Source organism: Bos indicus x Bos taurus, chromosome 13 (genome assembly GCF_003369695.1).
Source record: "Bos indicus x Bos taurus breed Angus x Brahman F1 hybrid chromosome 13, Bos_hybrid_MaternalHap_v2.0, whole genome shotgun sequence".
NCBI classification, from domain to species: domain Eukaryota; kingdom Metazoa; phylum Chordata; class Mammalia; order Artiodactyla; family Bovidae; genus Bos; species Bos indicus x Bos taurus.
Genome location: NC_040088.1, coordinates 71,437,454 through 71,456,306, shown reverse-complemented (window position 1 = coordinate 71,456,306; position 18,853 = coordinate 71,437,454). Strand labels below are relative to the sequence as shown.

General features: G+C 37.8%; 1 protein-coding gene across 1 annotated transcript in view; it reads left to right on the top strand.

The window, feature by feature from the left end:
- The first annotated feature begins 4,135 nt into the window (after nt 1-4,135).
- Nucleotides 4,136-18,853, top strand: part of UPF2 (UPF2, regulator of nonsense mediated mRNA decay) — a 95,670-nt gene continuing 80,952 nt past the window's right edge. Inside the window, exons 1-3 of the mRNA XM_027560211.1 lie at nt 4,136-4,242; nt 9,222-9,601; nt 12,012-12,791. Of these exons, the coding sequence (XP_027416012.1) occupies nt 9,240-9,601; nt 12,012-12,791 (1,142 nt within the window). The 5' untranslated portion in view covers nt 4,136-4,242; nt 9,222-9,239. The remainder of the gene's footprint in view (nt 4,243-9,221; nt 9,602-12,011; nt 12,792-18,853) is intronic.

The following is an 18,853-nucleotide window of genomic DNA, read 5'->3' as shown; positions in this document are numbered from 1 at the left end:
TTAACCCTATCCATACTCACATATAAACCTCATTTCCCTTTAATTTCCCTCCAAATCCAATATAGATCCTACGATCCTTCATTATAATTGTTCTTTTGCAAACACCCACAATACCTGTAGTTGTCTCTCTGCCATTACCCTCTTGGGGAAAAAAAAAAGGCAAGCTGATTAAATCCAACTGTCCATCTATTCTGGGGATATTGGCAAATGTAGGCTGGATGGTTTTAAACTTACGACCACATGGTGCTGGAGAAGACTCTTGAGAGTTCCTCGGACAGCAAGGAGATCAAACCAGTCAATCCTAAAGGAAATCAACCCTGAATATTTATAGGAAGGACTGATGCTGAAGCTCCAATACTTTGGCCATCTGATTTGAAGAACCGACTCATTGGAAAAGCCCCTTCTTCTATCAAAGGCACTCTTCCCATTTGTACTTGAAATTTTTTGACTGTGCCATACAGTGTATGAGATCCCAGTTCCCTGAGCAGGGATTGAACCTGTGCCCCCTGCAGTTGTAGCTTGCAGTCTTAACCACTGGACCACCAGGGTAGTCCCTCCACTTGTACTTTAGATGCTATTCCTTTCCATCACAATGATTTTCCTCCTTTGCTATCTTTTTTTTCTCCCTCTTGCAACCCCAGTATTTCCCTATTAGATCATTCCCATTAATAAACATTCTCTGTATTTTTCATTAAAAAATACAAAAACATAAAAGATACACAAACAAAATCCTCCCTGACTTCACATTCTCCATAGTTCATTTTCTACTGATCTTCAGAGTAAAATGCCTCAAATACTTGTCTTCACTTTTTTCATCTCCAATTTCAGTCATTTCAGTCGCTCAGTTGTGTCCCACTCTTTGTGACCAAATTTAGTCAACTATTCCAATCCACGCCCACTACTTCACTGATCTGATTCCGAAAAACTCAAGTGTTGAGCCCCACAGTGTCAATCCAATGGGTTCCTTCCTGCTTGATGTTACCTGTTCTCGCAGTAACATTTGAGACAGTTAGCCACTTCTTTTCTAGGCTTTTACAAAGCTATTCATTCCAGCTTTCCCCTCTCCGCACTGTCTTTTTAGGAACTTAACCTCTATATTTGGAAGTTTTTCAGGGCTTAGTCCTGGACCCTCTTCTCTTACCACATTTTCTTTGATCTTATTTTTTCTTTTGACTTTATGTATGTGTGCTTTTATTGGCCACACAGCACAGCATGCAGGATCTAAGTTCCCGGACCAGAGACTGAACTTGGTGGAGAAAGTGCAGTCCTAACTAGACCACCAGGGTATTTCCCTGTTTTTTTCATATGGTATAGTTCTGTCAAGTGAAGCAAGCCACAGGAGAAGAATGGACATTTTTGAGAATTTTCTGAAATACTTAAATAAACACTTAAAAACTTAATATAATTTAGCTTCAAGAAATAGTGAAGTTTGAGTCATCACAATGCAAAAATGATGGTTTCCTCAGAGCAATGTATTCCCTGAAGGTAAGATTCAATGACATCCCCACATCAGAGGGCTTTTGGTGGTTTGCTTGACACGCTCCTCTGGAAACAAAACAATTGGCAGCATTTTCAGTTTATGTAAAAATGTGCATTAAGGGAGTTGCTGCTGCTGCTGCTAAGTCGCTTCAGTCGTGTCCGACTCTGTGCGACCCCATAGACAGCAGCCCACCAGGCTCCCCCGTCCCTGGGATTCTCCAAGCAAGAACACCGGAGTGGGTTGCCATTTCCTGCTCCAATGCAGGAAAGTGAAAAGTGAAAGTGAAGTCGCTCAGTCGTGTCTGACTCTTCGGGACCCCATGGACTGCAGCCCACCAGGCTTCTCCGTCCATGGGATTTTCCAGGCGAGAGTGCTGGAGTGGGGTGCCACTGCCTTCTCCATTAAGGGAGTGGGATATAGCAAAAAGAGCTTGTTTTTTTGCAGTTAGAGTTCAGTATGATAGTAGAGAATATATTTACTAGTCTTTTGATCTTTAATAAATTAATCTTGTGATTCAGTTTCTATAAAATTCAGCTTACCTACAGGATTATTGTGATTATTAAAATAACAAATGTAAAATAGCAAATGCTCTGTTTTTTGATCCCTGTACTCACACAATTTCTTTTTAACACCTGAATTCTTTTTAACACCTGATGACAGGCAAAGGATTGAGAAGAAGGATTTACTGATCAACAGCACAGGTGAATCTTCTCAAGGTAATCAGACAAAATACAAAAAACTTCAAGGAGAACTTGGTGGCTTGGTGTTTTAGGACAGTTCTCTCATAATGGCTCATCAATGATACAAAAGCAGTATTTGTCTGTCTTTCTTTTTTACTGTCCTTTAAAGGGTGGGCCTATCAGTAGGGTTTTTTTTTTTTTTTTTTTTTAAGTACAAGAAGCATCAACACTCCGTTTGGAAGAGTAACTTATGTGCTAAGAATAAATGGTCTAAGTGTAAGCAACCCGTGTCCATCAACAGATGAATGGATAAAGATGATGTCACACATACACACTCAAGCATAAAAAAGAAGGAAACTTTGCCATTTGCAACAACATGATGAACTTGAAGCATTTTGTGCTTAGTGAAGGAAGTCAGACAGAAGTACAAATACTGTAGATTATCACTCACGTATGGTATCTAAAAAAGAAAAGAAGTAAATATAAAAGAAACAGACTCAGATACAGAGAACAAATCCATGGTTACCAATAGAGAGCTGGCAGGGGAAGGGGAAACAGAGGTAGAGGTTAAGAGGTATAAGTTACAAGGATATATTATACAGCTCAGGGAATATAGCCAATATTGTGAATCACTATAAATAAAAATTGTGAACCTATGTTGTACACCTGAATCTTATATAAGATTGTAAATCAAATACACAATTTGAAAAAAGAAAGATAAGTAAAAACAGTAAATGAGACAAATGTACAAAAGCTGAACACAAATGAACTCGGACATGCGTCAAGGATTTGAGGTGGCTAGTAGCTTATTTTGTGGGCGGAGCACCGCACATGAAAACAAGAATGAACACCAGTTTTGCACCTTTGTTCCTTTGGCTCCTGACCTGCCAAAGCCTGCAGTACTTAACACCCAGACAGATTCTGTTGACAAACCTCACACTTTTTCGATAAAAATCAGAGGTCTGATGCACGAATTCATCAATTTAAGAGAAAATAAGTTTAGATAAGCTGAGCGATTTTTTAAAAATTGAGTTGGTTCCACATTTAGAAGAAATGGCAAGACTGTCCAATTTTTTAACCTGGTGATTTCATTCAGTAATTCGCGGAGATGATGCTACTGTAAAAAACTTGCTGGCTACAAGAGGGTACTTTCTAAGACCTGTAAGAGAAAAGCCTTGATCCTTCTTCAGCCGTGGGGTACTTACAGATTGAACTTACAGCTAAAGCTGCTTCTGAAAGTTCCCCTACGGGACTTTCTTAAATCTAGATCCGTCCCTTACCAACCTGTACCTCCCTCACAGTACATATTCTTAGCTTCTCCAGCTTTCAGCTTCCTAAATCCTCAACATCCCACGAATTAGTCCAATCAAACTCGCCCTTCTTAGACTCCTCCTTATATACACTCCAGGAAAGGCCTCTGAGAAACACGTGGCTAAATTTGTCCTTAATGCCGCTCCGTAATTCGCCTACTCCTCCACCGCCCTTCCTCACCTCCTGTTAGCTCCGCCCCTCCCCATTCTCGCTTTCCCCCTCCGGTCTCCCTCCCCCAGCGCCTGCGCTTGCGCACCTCCAATTCAGGCGCTTTCCCTTTCCTGGCGACCAATCCACTTCCTGCCTCCGGGCCTCTGAATACTCCTCCCCTCCGCTGAGGCCCTGGCTGGAGGTGCAGGTTATGGCTGCCCTGCGAATTGCCTGTCTGAAAAATTAGCTCCTCCCCTTTAGTTGGGCAGCTTGAAGCCGCCGCTGTGTGTGTGGCACCTATCTGAGCATTCACTCGCGATCCTTCGCCCCGGAGCTAAGCTAAGAGCGAGGGAATGCCGGCGGAAGGGAAGCCCGGACTGTTTTCGACCTGGCAATAGTGCGGACAGCTGCTTCCTTTCCGCCGTCCTCCGCCCCGCCCCCACTCTCAGCCTGGCCGCGCTGGTGAGTGGCGGACGGGAGGGCCGGCGGGCGGAGGGAGGAGGGGGAGGTGAGGGAAGGCGGGCCCTCGGCTGCGAGCTAGGTGGGGGGAGGGGAGGGGAGAGCCCGAGCGCTGGAGTTGGTGCTGGGAAACCCGGGGCTAATGTTGACAACAGGCTCGAGGTAAGTCCCGGGGAACCTCCTTTCCCTCCGCTCCAACGACCAGGAGGGAGCGGGGTTGGGAGGCACCGGCCTGGACTCCTACTCCCCCGGGGACCCGTGAGGCTACTCGGCACCCCAGCGCTCCGGGAACGGCGAGCAGGAGACGGACCGCGGGTCCGGCGTCGTTCTCCTCAGACCCCTTTCCTCAGGAGGCTCCCTTCAACGCGGGAGGGAGGCAGGAGAGGCTGTCGAGGGGCTGCCTGCCTCATATGCCCGGGGTGGGCCTCGGGGCCGGAGGCGGGGAGCCCGCCGTGGCGGGGTGAAGAGGTTTGGGGTGTGGAGGAGAGCGAGGGGAGGCTGGGGAGAGCTCTTTGGGAGCCGGGAGGGAAGCGAGGGCGAGGAAATGGGGAGGGTGGGTGTGTGTGTGGGAGGATGTGGAGCCGGGAGACCGGCCGGAGCGTGTCGGGCTCCGGCGGTGAGGGAGTGTGGGGTGCGAAGTTAGGGCTGGGGCAGGGACGGTCCGCGAAGGTGACCGTGGACCCGGGTGGGAAGGGGAGTTGTGGCGAGGAAGCCAGAGGAGCTGAGGCGTGTGGAGCGAGAGCAGGGGGTTGTGGGAGAAGAGGGTGCAGGGGACGGGGTTCGGTGGATCGGAGAGTGGTGGGCAGGCATTCCTGGGTGGACTTCGTTTTAGTCCCATGGGCTGAGAATTCTTCACTTTGCCTTCATCCCGGGCTTCCCGGTCCTCCTGTTGAACTAAAGAGGCGATCGCGGGGTGTTTGGTTGGCGGAGCAGAGCCAGCTTATAAGTTTGAGGGGACAGTCTGGACCGGACCATCGGGTCTCTTGCTCTTTTAGGACTTGCACGCAGTGATGCATCAGACCTGAGGAAAACTCTCCCTCACTTTTCCCCTTTAGCAGAGTTATTAAGTGTTTAGAAGAACTGTACGACTCATGAAAAAAACCATTTTTGAACTCTGGTGGAATTTGTAAAAACTTTGAGTCCTTTTTCCTGAGAACGTTCTTTAAAGTCAGAGACTGGGAGGTAATGCCCTTGTGCTGTTCTGCCCTTAGACCATTTTAAATGAATAACCCAGAATGTAAAGATTAAATATCATTCTTTCACTCTGGAGCATTTTCAGAGCAGTCTCATTGTGATTTCATACATAACCCATATGGTACTTTGCGGATAAATAGCTTTAAAGGGAAACACCCCTTTCTCTGCACTCTCCCAACGGACCATTGAAAGTACCTGTTTTATTAGTAAAGTAGTTTTACTTTCTTCTGGAAGTTCAGGGTATATTTAGAAAACCAAATAAAATATACAGCCCAAGGGCCAGGACGCTATTTTGGGAGCCAGAAAGGTGGTTTTAAAGCATGGCTTCCTTTTTAATAACTGTGTGAATGTAATTATACTGGCTTGTGGGAGCTAATCATATTCCAATTAAAAGATCACTAATTTTTATCTTACAGACTCTATTTAAAAGTTCTAGTTTTTATTTGGAAGACTTGAGGTAAAATATTAAAGCATGAGTTTATTAAAATGTGAAATGGCATTTCACAATATAATTTAATGCTCAGTTTCACATTTGAAATTTGATGTGATACAAATACATACTTAATCTGAATTCTATAGCTTGTATTTTTTACTTGGCTTTTAAAAAATATTTATTTATTTGGTTTCACCAGGTCTTAGTTGGGACATGCAGGATCTTTAACTGCACCATGTGGGATCTTTAGGGATCTTTAGTTGCAACATGTGGAATCTAGTTCCCTGACTAGGGATCCAACCCTAGCCCCCAGAGTCTTAGCCACTGGATCACCAGGGAAGTCCCTACTTGACTGTTTAAGTCTTAGGTTATATAGGGGGAAAGAGCACTGGACAGAGTCTCAACCCAGTTATTAAGCTAGTTGTGTAATCTTGGGCAGTTCACTCAGTGTAAAAATTGAGAATTGGAGTAGTTAAAATCTAGTACTCCTAACTCTAAACAATTCTTATTTTAGGCTTAACTCTTCAGTTTTCTCTGTGAAAGAGAATAAGCATTTGTTGAATGGCTCTCATGCTCTCTTCTAGACTTACAGAAGTTTAAGACGTCTGTAAGAGGTGGCAGTATCTCCATCTTACTGATGAATAGACTCAGAGAAGTTACATTGCCCTGTTTCCATAGCTAGCAGGTTGTAGAGTTTGCAAAGTTATAAGTCTGACTGACTTTAAAGCTCATATTATTTTCTCATAGTGCATTGCTACCTTTACATGAACCTTAAAATTTTCATCATATTTTTGTTCATTTAAATTTAGTTTCAGGTGTACTTTGGGTATATGTTTGTAATATAAGGATGAAATGGTTCAAAGAAGATACCACTGCCAAGACTTGAGGGTCTTGTTGAGAACCTTTGCTCTAGAGCAGAATCTAATTCATGAAAGACTTCTGCAGTTTGATATAGAAGACGTTTAAAAGTCTAATATATGAGTACTGTGGAAAATCACAAAAATTTGAGGGACTGTTGTGCTGATAAATGATGATCCTTTATAAATTTGTCAGATTCCAAGTACGTTCCTTAATGTTTTAACAGAGCTTAGTGTCTAATTTTGTCTTCATAAATGAGATATTATAAATTTTGGTACCATTCTTTTTTATATTCTGAGAACTGTGCTTTCCCGTATTAGCTGAAGTGTTGCTTGTTGCAGCTTCACATCAGAAAGTACAAAATCTGTATAAAACTTTTTTTTTTGCATATAATTATAGATATCCCTAAGTAAGTTTATCTGATTACCTAGGAATTACCTGTCCCCATATCTTTTAGCTAGAATAGGCCAAAAGTTAAAACATAATGTAGAAACTGCTTAACCATCATCAGGGACTCCTTCTACTCTGAGAGATGTAATTCTGATTTGTGTAGTCAGTATCTCTTGTCACGTTTTCTAGCTGCATCCTCTTCAGGATTCTTAATAACTTTGGTTAAGCTCTGTCACTAGCTGTAGAAGCCTTGGTCAAGTTACTTGGTCAGGTCTCTTTTTACTCATTTATTAAATAAGGAAAATAATACTTATCTCATGAAGATTTTATTATTAAATGAAATAATGTATGTAAAATGTTTACTTTGTGAGAAGTAGCTAGTAGCTATTAGTATTCGCTCTTGAAAGTTTGCTTGCGTTAGGGCAGTCAGTTTAGGACAGTGGTGGGTATTGAAACTGTGTGAGAAGTTGATACTAAATTTCCCAGGTAATATAAATATTAACACTGTCTTGCCACATAAATAAGTAGTTATGCTCTTATGTATTTTAATGATTGTTTAAACAGGATTAACAGCCCTTTTTTGTTTAAGTTTCACAAATAGGGTTATCTGAAGCCTTTGGGTGTCATTGTCCAAAAAATGCATAGAACATGGAGGTGGAGGAGAATAAGAATAAAACAGAAAAGGGGAAGGAAGAGGTGGCTGAGATAAGATACAGACTATGACATGTGCCTCCAAAAATCACTGAAAGTGCTTCAGTTGGCTTAGATTGTCTTTCTGTGGTAATATTTTATTAGAGGGCTGAAATAAATGCTTTGTGTTTATAAAATATTTATTACTGCAAATGTTTTGTTTGCTAACATAGTTTTTATTGATGTAATTTAAAACATATATTGAAAATACTTGAGTACTGTGTTTTAGCTTAAAATAAAAAAACCCTCAGTAGTTTAAGTAATTCTATACTTCTTAAATGAAAAGTATTTTGATTTTCTTGTGTACAACTTTCAAATGATTTAGAAGTTAAAACGAAGTATTGTCCATAAAAGAAATGACATGAGAACACTAAGCTCTAAGTAGACACGTATTTTTAGAAAAGGAAATCATGAATTTTGGTGGAGAATACATTTTTTGTTCCAGAGTTTATTCCAGTTAACTATATGGAGGCTGTACTATAGACCAGTGCTCTCCAATAGAACTTTCTATAATGATGAAAATGCTCTATATCTGCCCTGTTTGATGTTGTACCCACTAGTGGCATGTGGAGTTGAGCAGTTGGATTATGGATAGTGATGGAGAACTGAATTTCAGATTCTGTTTAATTAATTTACAGTGTAAGTAGCCATGTGTGGCTAGTGTGGTGGTTTTCAGTTTTTTGCCCCCAGGGGAAATTTGGTGATGTCTGAGTAATTTTTGTTTTTTAAAACTGGGGCAATACTGGCATCTACTGTGTAGAAGCAGGGATGCTTCGCTTACAGTTTGTGCAGTGCACACGGTAGCCTTTCCTCCTCCCACCAGAGAACTCTTGCCCACGATGTCAGTACTCTTGAGGCTGGGAAACTCTGGGCTGGTGGCTCTTGTATTGGCAAGTATAGAACAGAATATTTAATTTAGGTATTATTTATAGTAATCATTATGTTTATAGACTAATTTTGACTACTAATAAAGAGATGAAAGGTCTAGTCTAGTTTGGGATAGTTAGCAGTTTTTGTGTTTGATACAGTTAGAGCAATGAGATGAAATTTATTAGTCTTGTCTATTTTATTAGTTGCTTCGTAGAAGGTAAGAGCTCGTTTATGGTCCCACTTAAATACTTGTAATTGAATATTGTATGATGTAGTGTCACCAGCATTTCTTAGTGGTTATGAAGTATGGTGGGTGAAACTGGTTGAAAATGTTCTCAGATAGTACTGAAGTATTTATGATTAAATGATATGTCATTTAATATCACCTGTGAAGTTGATAGTGGTTGAATGTAATGGGTACATGGAGGTTCCTTATATTGTGCTCTCTACTTCTTGTAGAGACTATTTTCTGACTAAAAAGTAGAAAGAAAGTGCTTAGACATAAGCATAACTAATAATGATAGAATATAGGATATGATCAGTGATTTATTTTATCACTGAAATAGTATTTGTTTTGTATGCATTTTATTTAATCTCTCACAGTTGCCAAGTTGCATTAATATGTTCCACTTAACAAAGTAGTGTCACATTAGTTAAAAAAAAAAGTCACTGCAATTATAATGCTGACATTCTTTTACTCTTACAGATTGTCTTGGGTAACATAATGCCAGCTGAGCGTAAAAAGCCAGCAAGTATGGAAGAAAAAGAATCTTCACTAAACAGCAAGGAAAAAGACTGCAGTGAAAGGCGGCCAGTGAGCAGCAGGGAGAAACCAAAAGAGGAGATCAAGCTTACTGCCAAGAAGGAGGTTATTAAGGTCCCTGAAGATAAGAAGAAGAAACTGGAAGAAGATAAAAGAAAAAAAGAAGACAAGGAACGCAAGAAAAAAGAAGAAGAAAAGGTGAAGGCAGAGGAGGAATTAAAGAAAAAAGAGGAAGAAGAAAAAAAGAAACATGAAGAAGAAGAGAGAAAGAAGCAAGAAGAACAGGTGAAACGTCAGCAGGAAGAAGAGGCTGCCCAGTTGAAGTAAGAACATTTATTCTAACTGTTAATGTATAGAAATAGGAAGATTGGAATGTTTTGGAAAAACAGTGATTATTTGAAATAAAATTTGCAAGGTGCAGTTGCTTGAGAGTTGAGAGTATCTCAATTTACTTGTTCTGTTAATTTCACTGACTACAGGCATGATTTCAGTGCTTTAACTCTTGAAATTAAATAATAGTAACCTTTAATAAATATTTTTTTGAGGTGTGGAGCAATTTGAGCTGTTTGTGCTTTTTAGAAAATCTTTTTTTCATGTTATAGTATGTAATCTTTCTAAGTTGAAAATCTTTCTTTTTTGGCCATGCTGTGTGGCTGGCAGGATCTTAGTTCCATGACCAGGGATTGAACCTGGGCCCTGGTGGTGAAAGTCCTAACTATTGGACTGCCAGGGAATTCCCGAAAATCTTCAGTTCTTAATGGCTGCTGTTGAGTTTCTTATATGCCAAACTCTGCAGTTGTATCAGTACCTGTCTTTAAGGCAGTCCTAATGAAGTAAGCTTATTGTTTTGTGAATTAATAAAATGAAGCTTCAAGAGATTAAATGACTTGCCTAAGGTCACAGTAAATAGTTGAGCAGCTGGGATTTGAACCTGGGTTAGGCTGACCTTAAAACCATTGTCTTTAAGTACAATTCCAAAATGCTTCCCTTTTTTATCTTTATGAAAATCTGTTTGTAACCTTGTAAATCTGTGCAAGTGATATAATGAACTGGTGAAAAACGAGGTAGTCCTCTTAGGAAGACTACCAGGATGTAGCAGAAATGACAGTTGATGAACAGTGCATGAGACCTAATCCAGTAGTGCATGGGCTCTTCCCTTTGTATATGTAATTTAAAAAGCTGTTTGCAAATATGAATTTTTATGAATCTCTTGAACAGCTCGGTTACCTACTTACCAAAGTTCTTCAGTAACTATTTTTAATGAGGAACTGGAGTCTTAGGTCTGAAAAGCAATAGTTTTGGAATATTCAGAACTATGATTCTTGAGAATTTCTTGCTTATTTTCTATTTTACTTAAAATAATTGGAAGGATATTTCATTTCACTGTAACTTTTGTTCTCTCACCCTTCTGATACAAAGAGCTTTAAAAAAACAATAGTAACCACAATGCCAACTTTTTATTTGGAACAATTCAAGCATGTAAAAGATAGAATGGAATAAATTAGTATCCCTTCCCATCTACCCAGCATCTGCAATTACCCCTTTTTTTTTCTTGAGTATTCTAAAGCATCATATTATTCACCTGTAAATATATAAATAGGTAAGTATAAATGTTTTCATTGTGTGTGTATATATTCATTATATATTAAAGTATTTTTAGTAAAGATGATAATTGAGTTGTTGAATGCATGGCAGTAATGAGTTATACTCTCTTAACGAGCACTCTCACTGCTGATTTTGTTTTTGTGTGGCTGGGAGGCTTCAAGGGATTCATGTCCCTGTTCTCAGTGATAGATGTAACTCTTTGTTAGCATATTGTAGCTATTAGTGGAAAAATTGTAGAGTTATAGAGTAACTCAGGGATGGTTATCTTAGAAAGATGAAAATCTGTTTTGTTAGAAATTTATATTTTAAAGTTATATATTTTGGTGTCTCAGAAACCTCAGATTGTCCTCATTCTCCCACTCCTGCCTGAGTTATTTTACTACTTCTGCAGTTTAAACATGTCCCATCTTTCTAGTGGAAACATAAGCAGATTTGATTTTAAATCTTCTCAGGATAAACTGAGTCTGCTAACCTTTTATTAAAGTGCTTTTATCCTATAGTTTTTCTGGTTCCTAAATGAGCTTTTAATTATACTTGAATTTTAAGGCCTAAACTTTTATTAAGAAAGGTACTTTTATTAAGAACGGTTTATTTAATGCTAAAGTATGGAAAATGGTACCTAACTCAAAGCATTTTAATATATTCTTTTGTAATTTTGTTCTTTATTTTTTTGTGGAATTTTTTCCCTGTTTCCCCAGTGCTTTTATTTGGTTTAGGTTTTATATTTTCCCAAACATATTACTTTGTTTTTTTGTATTAAGAATCCTGTTTTATCCATTTATATTTTTCAGCTTTATTGGGTTACAATTGACAAGTAAAAAGTTATATTCATTTAGCTTGCCAGTTGCCAGAATGATTTTTAATCTAGTTATTAAAAATTGCTCCACTCTGCCACTTTTGGTGTTATCAGTAGAATGAGTTCTCATTATCTGGTCATTAATCAGGTGTCTTTAAAGTGATGAAAGGGCCTTTTGCATTTTTTGTTCCTCTTGGATTCTGTTGCTTTTCAAATTTTTCTTTTTTTTTTTTGCTTTTCTAATTTTTCATTGGCTTTCACTCTTATGGGATTCATCAGTTATGCTTCAAAATATACAAGGTATCTTACTTACTTGTTTGTTTTTTATATAGAGAGAAAGAGGAATCCCTTCAGCTTCATCAGGAAGCTTGGGAACGACATCAGTTGAGGAAAGAACTTCGTAGCAAAAACCAAAATGCTCCAGACAACCGACCAGAGGAAAATTTCTTTAGCCGACTAGACTCAAGTTTGAAGAAAAATACCGCTTTTGTCAAGAAACTAAAAACTATTACAGAACAACAGAGAGACTCCTTGTCCCATGATTTTAATGGCCTAAATTTAAGCAAATACATTGCAGAGGCTGTCGCTTCTATTGTGGAAGCAAAGCTAAAAATATCTGACGTGAATTGTGCTGTGCACTTATGCTCGCTCTTTCACCAGCGCTATGCCGACTTTGCCCCATCACTTCTTCAGGTTTGGAAAAAACATTTTGAAGCCAGGAAAGAAGAGAAAACACCTAACATTACCAAGTTAAGAACTGATTTGCGTTTCATTGCAGAATTGACAATAGTTGGGATTTTCACTGACAAGGAAGGTCTTTCCTTAATCTATGAACAGCTAAAAAATATTATTAATGCTGATCGGGAATCCCATACTCATGTTTCTGTGGTGATTAGTTTTTGTCGACATTGTGGAGATGATATTGCTGGACTTGTACCAAGGAAAGTAAAGAGTGCTGCAGAGAAGTTTAATTTGAGTTTTCCTCCTAGTGAGATAATTAGTCCAGAGAAACAGCAACCTTTCCAGAATCTTTTAAAAGAATACTTTACGTCTTTGACCAAACATCTGAAAAGGGACCACAGGGAGCTACAGAATACTGAGAGACAAAACAGGTGATTTTCAAACGTTTCTCAGAATTGAAAATTTATTTTGGAGCTCATACTTTAAAAAATGTAAAGTCTTCACGCCACTGAAAGAACTTGTGGAAAAGGGTTTATTACAGGTGATTTCTTAACATTCCAGGAAAATTTCACAGGGTGATAACAGTCTAAGTACTCATGTTTAAATGTGAGTCTTTGATAGATTTTGTTTCTGATTTAATAGAAATTTGGCAAGTATATGATGATTTTTACATTGTGGATTTTTACTGTGATTTAAAAATCTTATGTTGAGGGATAAGTTTTCTTTTTCTATCACTTTAACTTATCTGCTATTATTTTTGTGTGTGTTTCACTGTTTCTTTTCTATAGCAGGTTTACTTTTGTATTTTAGTTTTATTGATGTCACCATTGATACTCGCTCTTTTCAAGAGAATAAGTCATTCATTAGTGATATTTTAGATCAGAAATTTGGAAAACAGTATACCAAAGTAGCTGTGAAAAAATTCTTTAAATGCAAATATGTAAAGTGCATTTACAGGAGTCTTTCTCCTGGGGACATCCTTTCAAAATTCTAAAGCCTGTGGTGAAGATCCCTGATTTAGGCCACCCTTGATTGTTATAAGATCCTGTAGACTACTCTGTATCATCTGCACCTGCTGCTGCTAAGTCACTTCAGTCGTGTCCGACTCTGTGCGACCCCATAGACGGCAGCCCACCAGGCTCCCCCGTCCTGGGATTCTCCAGGCAAGAACACTGGAGTGGGTTGCCATTGCCTTCTCCTAGAAGGCATCAAAAGGCTAGAAGTTGATGTAGTTGGTGGATATTAGGTAAGTATGGAGGTGTGTATGTGGGGCCGGGCTGAAGGTGTACAGAAAGAAGTCACAAGCGGTAGCCTTTGGCTGAATACTTTGCACCTATTTTAAAGTTCCTGTGTGGGGAGAACACTTACTCTTATAAGCCTGTAGTTGGGGAGGACTGGTTTATGTAGTTACTTCTAGAAGGTGCTTAACTTAGCCACAAAAGACTGCAATAGTGTATGCCAGTTGTTCACTTAGGTAAGGGATAAGATCACAGCAGAGGCTATATGGATAAATCTGTGGTGGCCGAAGCTCACTCAGGTGAGAATTTAAGATGGCAGTGGTGCTCCTTAATGTTTCTTAAAACAATCCTCATTTTTTGCTTTTGAATAGTGAGGACTGTTTTAAACTTTGAAGAGGCAACTTCAGAATGTACTTCTGTAGCCAGTAATGGGTTAATAAAGTAGTGGTCCTCTATTAATAATTTTCACATGTATTAGCTTTCTTAGTTACAATTTACATAGTCATTTTTACAGTCTTTTTCCTTTTCACATATGTTTTACCTAATAACGTCCCAGGTGATTTTGAAAGTATGCTTTGATTTTTTTTTGGCTACTTTCTAAGGTTTTTTTTTTTAATTAAACTTTGTATTTTGTGTTGGAGTACAGCCGATTAACAGTGTTTTGATAGTTTCAGGTGGACAGCAAAGAGACTCAGCCATACATATACATGTATCCTTTCTACATTTTGTGTTTTTGATTGGCCTCACAGAAGCTTTTAGGGCAGAGTCTATAATGATTTAATCTAGTCATCCTTCCAATGCAAAATGAAATCCATTTTACAGATTATCTGACATAAATTATTCTGAAAACTTCTTGAGCTTAGTGCCCTGAGCCATTGCACTGTTGGACACACCTATTCCTAGCCTGTTTGCTGGGAATTTGGGCTGAAATTTAACTCCTCATAAAATGGTTCCCTTTGATTTACTCATTTTTTCTGGTATAGACAGAATAAAGCTACTCAGAGTGGGGTTCCATGAACTGTTTACCTGTTGCCAGTGAATTAAGTAGAGAAACTGAGACATTTCATTAGACATTTTGATAGCAATTTTTCATTGCCATGATATTGTCATTATATTTTATAGCTGTGCAGTGATTGGAAATAAAATTATTCCTTTACGACAGATAGTTTGAGAAGCATTGATTGGCATGGGACATGTCTCTTCTTTTACACCATGATGTCTCAAAATATTTGCAGACTGCCAAGGTGTTTCCCTTTGATCTTCTCCAGGCTGAGTATCTCTGGTTCTCTCAATTTGCTGCCTGATTTTCAGTCACTTTGGATGTTTGTTTTTGATGCCTTCTTATCTGCCTATGGCCTACAGTTTTTATAGCTGCAGTCTTTTGACTTTTTGTTATACCTAAAGACATTTCTCAAATGGCATGCTACTGAGTCAGTTCTTCACTTTGAACTGGAGACATAATTTTTTATTCCTGATACAGACTTAACTCTTAAACTTTAGGTACTTTTGGCATATTATGTTAGCCTAATGATAATTGATGGTGTGTGTGTGTGTGGATTTTTTTTTTTTTTTCCCATGCCACATGGCTTCTGGCATCTTAGTTCTCTGACCAGAGATTGAAATAGTGGCCCATGGCATTGAAAGCACTGAGTCCTAACCGCTGGCCTGCCAGGGAATTCTCAATGATGTATATATTGTTAATTATACTTATCCACTGGTCACATTTAGATTAGATAAGCAGACCTGTTTTTGTTCATGATGAAAGTCACAGAAGAAAATGTTGAACCAGGATACAGTGTTGAGACCACAGCTTCGTGGCCTTTTCCTAGAAACTTACTCATGTTAATACAGAGCTATTGACCTATGGTTGGTTATTAGAGGAGGCTATTTACTAAATGTAAATTGACCTTACCCTGGGAGCAGTTATTTTATCACAGGAACTGTCCAATTATATGTAATTATTTGGGGGATGTGAGAATCTTAATCACAGTGTAGAAAACAATTGGCATATGGCTTAGTAAGTCACTCATGCCTTAGGATAGCTTCAATTTGAAGAACCTTTGTAAGTGAGGATTGAAGTGCCTGACTGAGGAAAGACACGAGGAATTGGATTAATGCAGAGTCCCTACTTGGCCTAATGTTAGTCTCCTTACTTCTAAAAGGGTATGTTATAAAATGTCCAGTTTCCAGAAGTTTCTTTCTGCCAGTCATTATCCAGTAGATGTTTTTAAGTTTTTCTCTTATCATAGGAATAAATCACAGATGGTCATTTTTCTCAGTAAGGTTTCTCTTAGGCATGATAATGCTAGAAATGTAGGTGCCAAGCTAGTGAGTATTTAAGACTCATGTAGTTAAACTACTTTAAGCCTTTATTCACTGTCTTTAATGATGGTTTTAAAAAAAGTGAAATACCCTGTGTTTTCAATCTATGGATTGTAAATGCTCTTGGGCATTCTGGTTAACTTGGGAGATGGCATGGTGCTTAGGGGTTGTGAAGTGTTAGTCTGTACTTATTGAAGTCTATACTTAAAAATCTATTTAACCAATTAAAAAAATAGAGTAATAAAATCTCTCATGTTTTCTTAAAAACACTGTAATGGATGAGTGAAGGCATAACTGAATGAGACCTGTTGAGTCTCAGCTGTTCTTTTCTGCTGTTAGCTATGCTGATATGTATTAGTTACAAGCCCCTGAGGATTTACAGTTGCTGGTCAGCAATGAAATTGATCCTGGGGTTGGGTGAATTCTAGTAAATGTGAATTTATAAGCTTTTTGTACTTGTTAAGTACAAAATCTTATTTTTAAATGCATTTTGGTTAAGTAATTGATTTGAAGAGTTAAAATTAATATTTGCACATTTAAAATATCATCTAATAGTATTTTCCAGTCTAGAATTAATAGTTTTACTTCTTGCCAAGTGTTATTTTTTATTATTTTCAGTGCTCTTACTTTATACACAAAATGCTTTGTACTTTGAGATTTTATTCTCATTGAGATAATATAACCTAGTATTTTTTTGGCATTTAATAAAAATTGGTTGAATAAATGATTTAATTTTATTAGATATAACTTAATTATGTAACAGTTAATTTCTTACAGTATAGTGAAATCATGAATTCAGATATTAAGTCAGAATACTTCAATAATTCTGAAGTGTCTTAATTTCTTTTTTTTTCTCCTTTATTGGTAGGAATGAGGGCACATTTCTCTTTTCAGTACTTGTGAATTATGACCTTCATGATTGCATGCTCAGTTCAACAGCAGTAAATGATTTGATTTAAAGTTTGGGAAGGAAAAAAATGTAGGTAGAATGTAGGCTTTTTCCCATGTTAATGTAACCAGAGAGGTTTCTTTTATTAATGCAAATTCATGAGGCATTACTTTAACAGTGTTGAAACCTGAAAACACATTAACCTGACATTCAGTGGTGTTGCTTTTACCTTTCATATTCTTTCCGGTTAAGTTGTACCTTGCCTTTACAGGAAGATTGTTTATTAAATGAAGTCCAGGGGGTCGCAAAGAGTCGGGCATGACTTAGCGACTGAACAGCAAGTATTAAGCACTATTAAAATGTTATATATCACTGTGCGTTATATTTACAGAGACTTTAGCAATTTTATAAGTGTTTCAAAATTGTTACCTCCTAGATATTTTCTGATTGAGTCAGTGACGTTGATATAGTTGATTAATCACTGGGTACAGTTATGCTTAATAGTTGCTCTATGCTCTTCATATAAGATTATACAACATTCATAACCAACTTCAAAATTGTTACCTCCTAGATATTTTCTAATTCTGAGTCAGTGCCTTTGATATTAGCTGATTAATAAATCTCTGGGGACAGTTATGCTTAACTATTGCTCTACTCTCTTCATGTAAGATTGTTCAACATTCATAACCAGAGTCTAAAATGAAACCACAAGAAAATTCAAGTTCTCGTGAGAATTTGACAGAGTAGTAAAGAAGATGAAAAGTGAAACCTAGTGGTTTTCATGGGTCTGCTTCATGGTTATTTTGTCAAGATTCGGCCATGTGTTCTTTGTTATTTTACATGAGTGGTTAAGGACAAAGCTAAAATAGATTTTCTGTATTCAAGATTTTTTTTTCTCTTTTAATTTGGCTGATAGAAGATTAAACTAATACTTCAAATTTTAAGTTCTTGACTTTGTTACAGTGGACACTGGCTTTTTTTTTTTTCTCATGAAAATACTGTTTTACTTTGATATAGTGCATCAGGTATATGATCTCAGTTGATCCTCACAGTACCCTTCAAAGAAATACCTGTATTTTGAAGGTGATAGTTCAGATTTAGTTATTAAAGACCTTGCCCAGTGTGACTTTGATAGCAAATGACAGAATCAGTTTCTTTCCTATCTCTTCATTCTTTATTTTTCACATCTTCCATAGTACTCATCTTCAACTGCATTTTGTTTAAGGTATCTAATAAACCCATTAGCTACTCAGAACTTCTAAAGTCAAATCCAAATGAAAGAAGGACCCAAAAGAGAATATAAAACCAGCACCTTGGTTTGGGAAGACTTGCCTTTGATATATGCATTTGAGAGACATCCTAATTCAATATATGATATCAAGTGGATAATTTGAGAGGCATTGTAATCCAGGAGTTAAGAGAATGAACTTTGGAGCCAGACTGCTTGGATTCAAGTTTTAGATTTGTCATTTACTCTGTAACTTTGGGCAAGTTACCTCACATCTCTGTGCTTTGGCTTTCTCTTCTGTAAAGTGGGATGACAGCAGCACTGTGTCTCTGATCATCATGTGAATGATGCATATGTGAATGTATGTGTGTAAAGGCGTTTAATAACAGTATCTGGCACATTGTAAGAATCAATGTTAGTTCACTGTTAATAGTATATTGCCTGCTCAGTTCTTCAGAAGGTTTTTCAAATGAGAATATCTCTTTGTGCCTTTTTATGATTCTCAAAATGTGTATGTTAAACTTCTTAAACTTTCATAGCTTATTTTTAAAAATTCATTTTTAAAAACATTATAAAGCAACAGAATAAACACTGTACAAAATAGTAGCATGAAGGCCAGGCAATAACAATAAAAATTTTAAAAATGGAAAAAAATGCATGTCTCAATAAAATTTTTTGAGGCATATGTGGCTTTCCTTATGAGATATATTGCTTGATTCCAGAATGGACTATTTGAGATAGTCAGATTTATAATATTAAATTACTGTTAAATATAATATAAAAAACACTCCAGAAATCAAGGATTGATGTACCTTA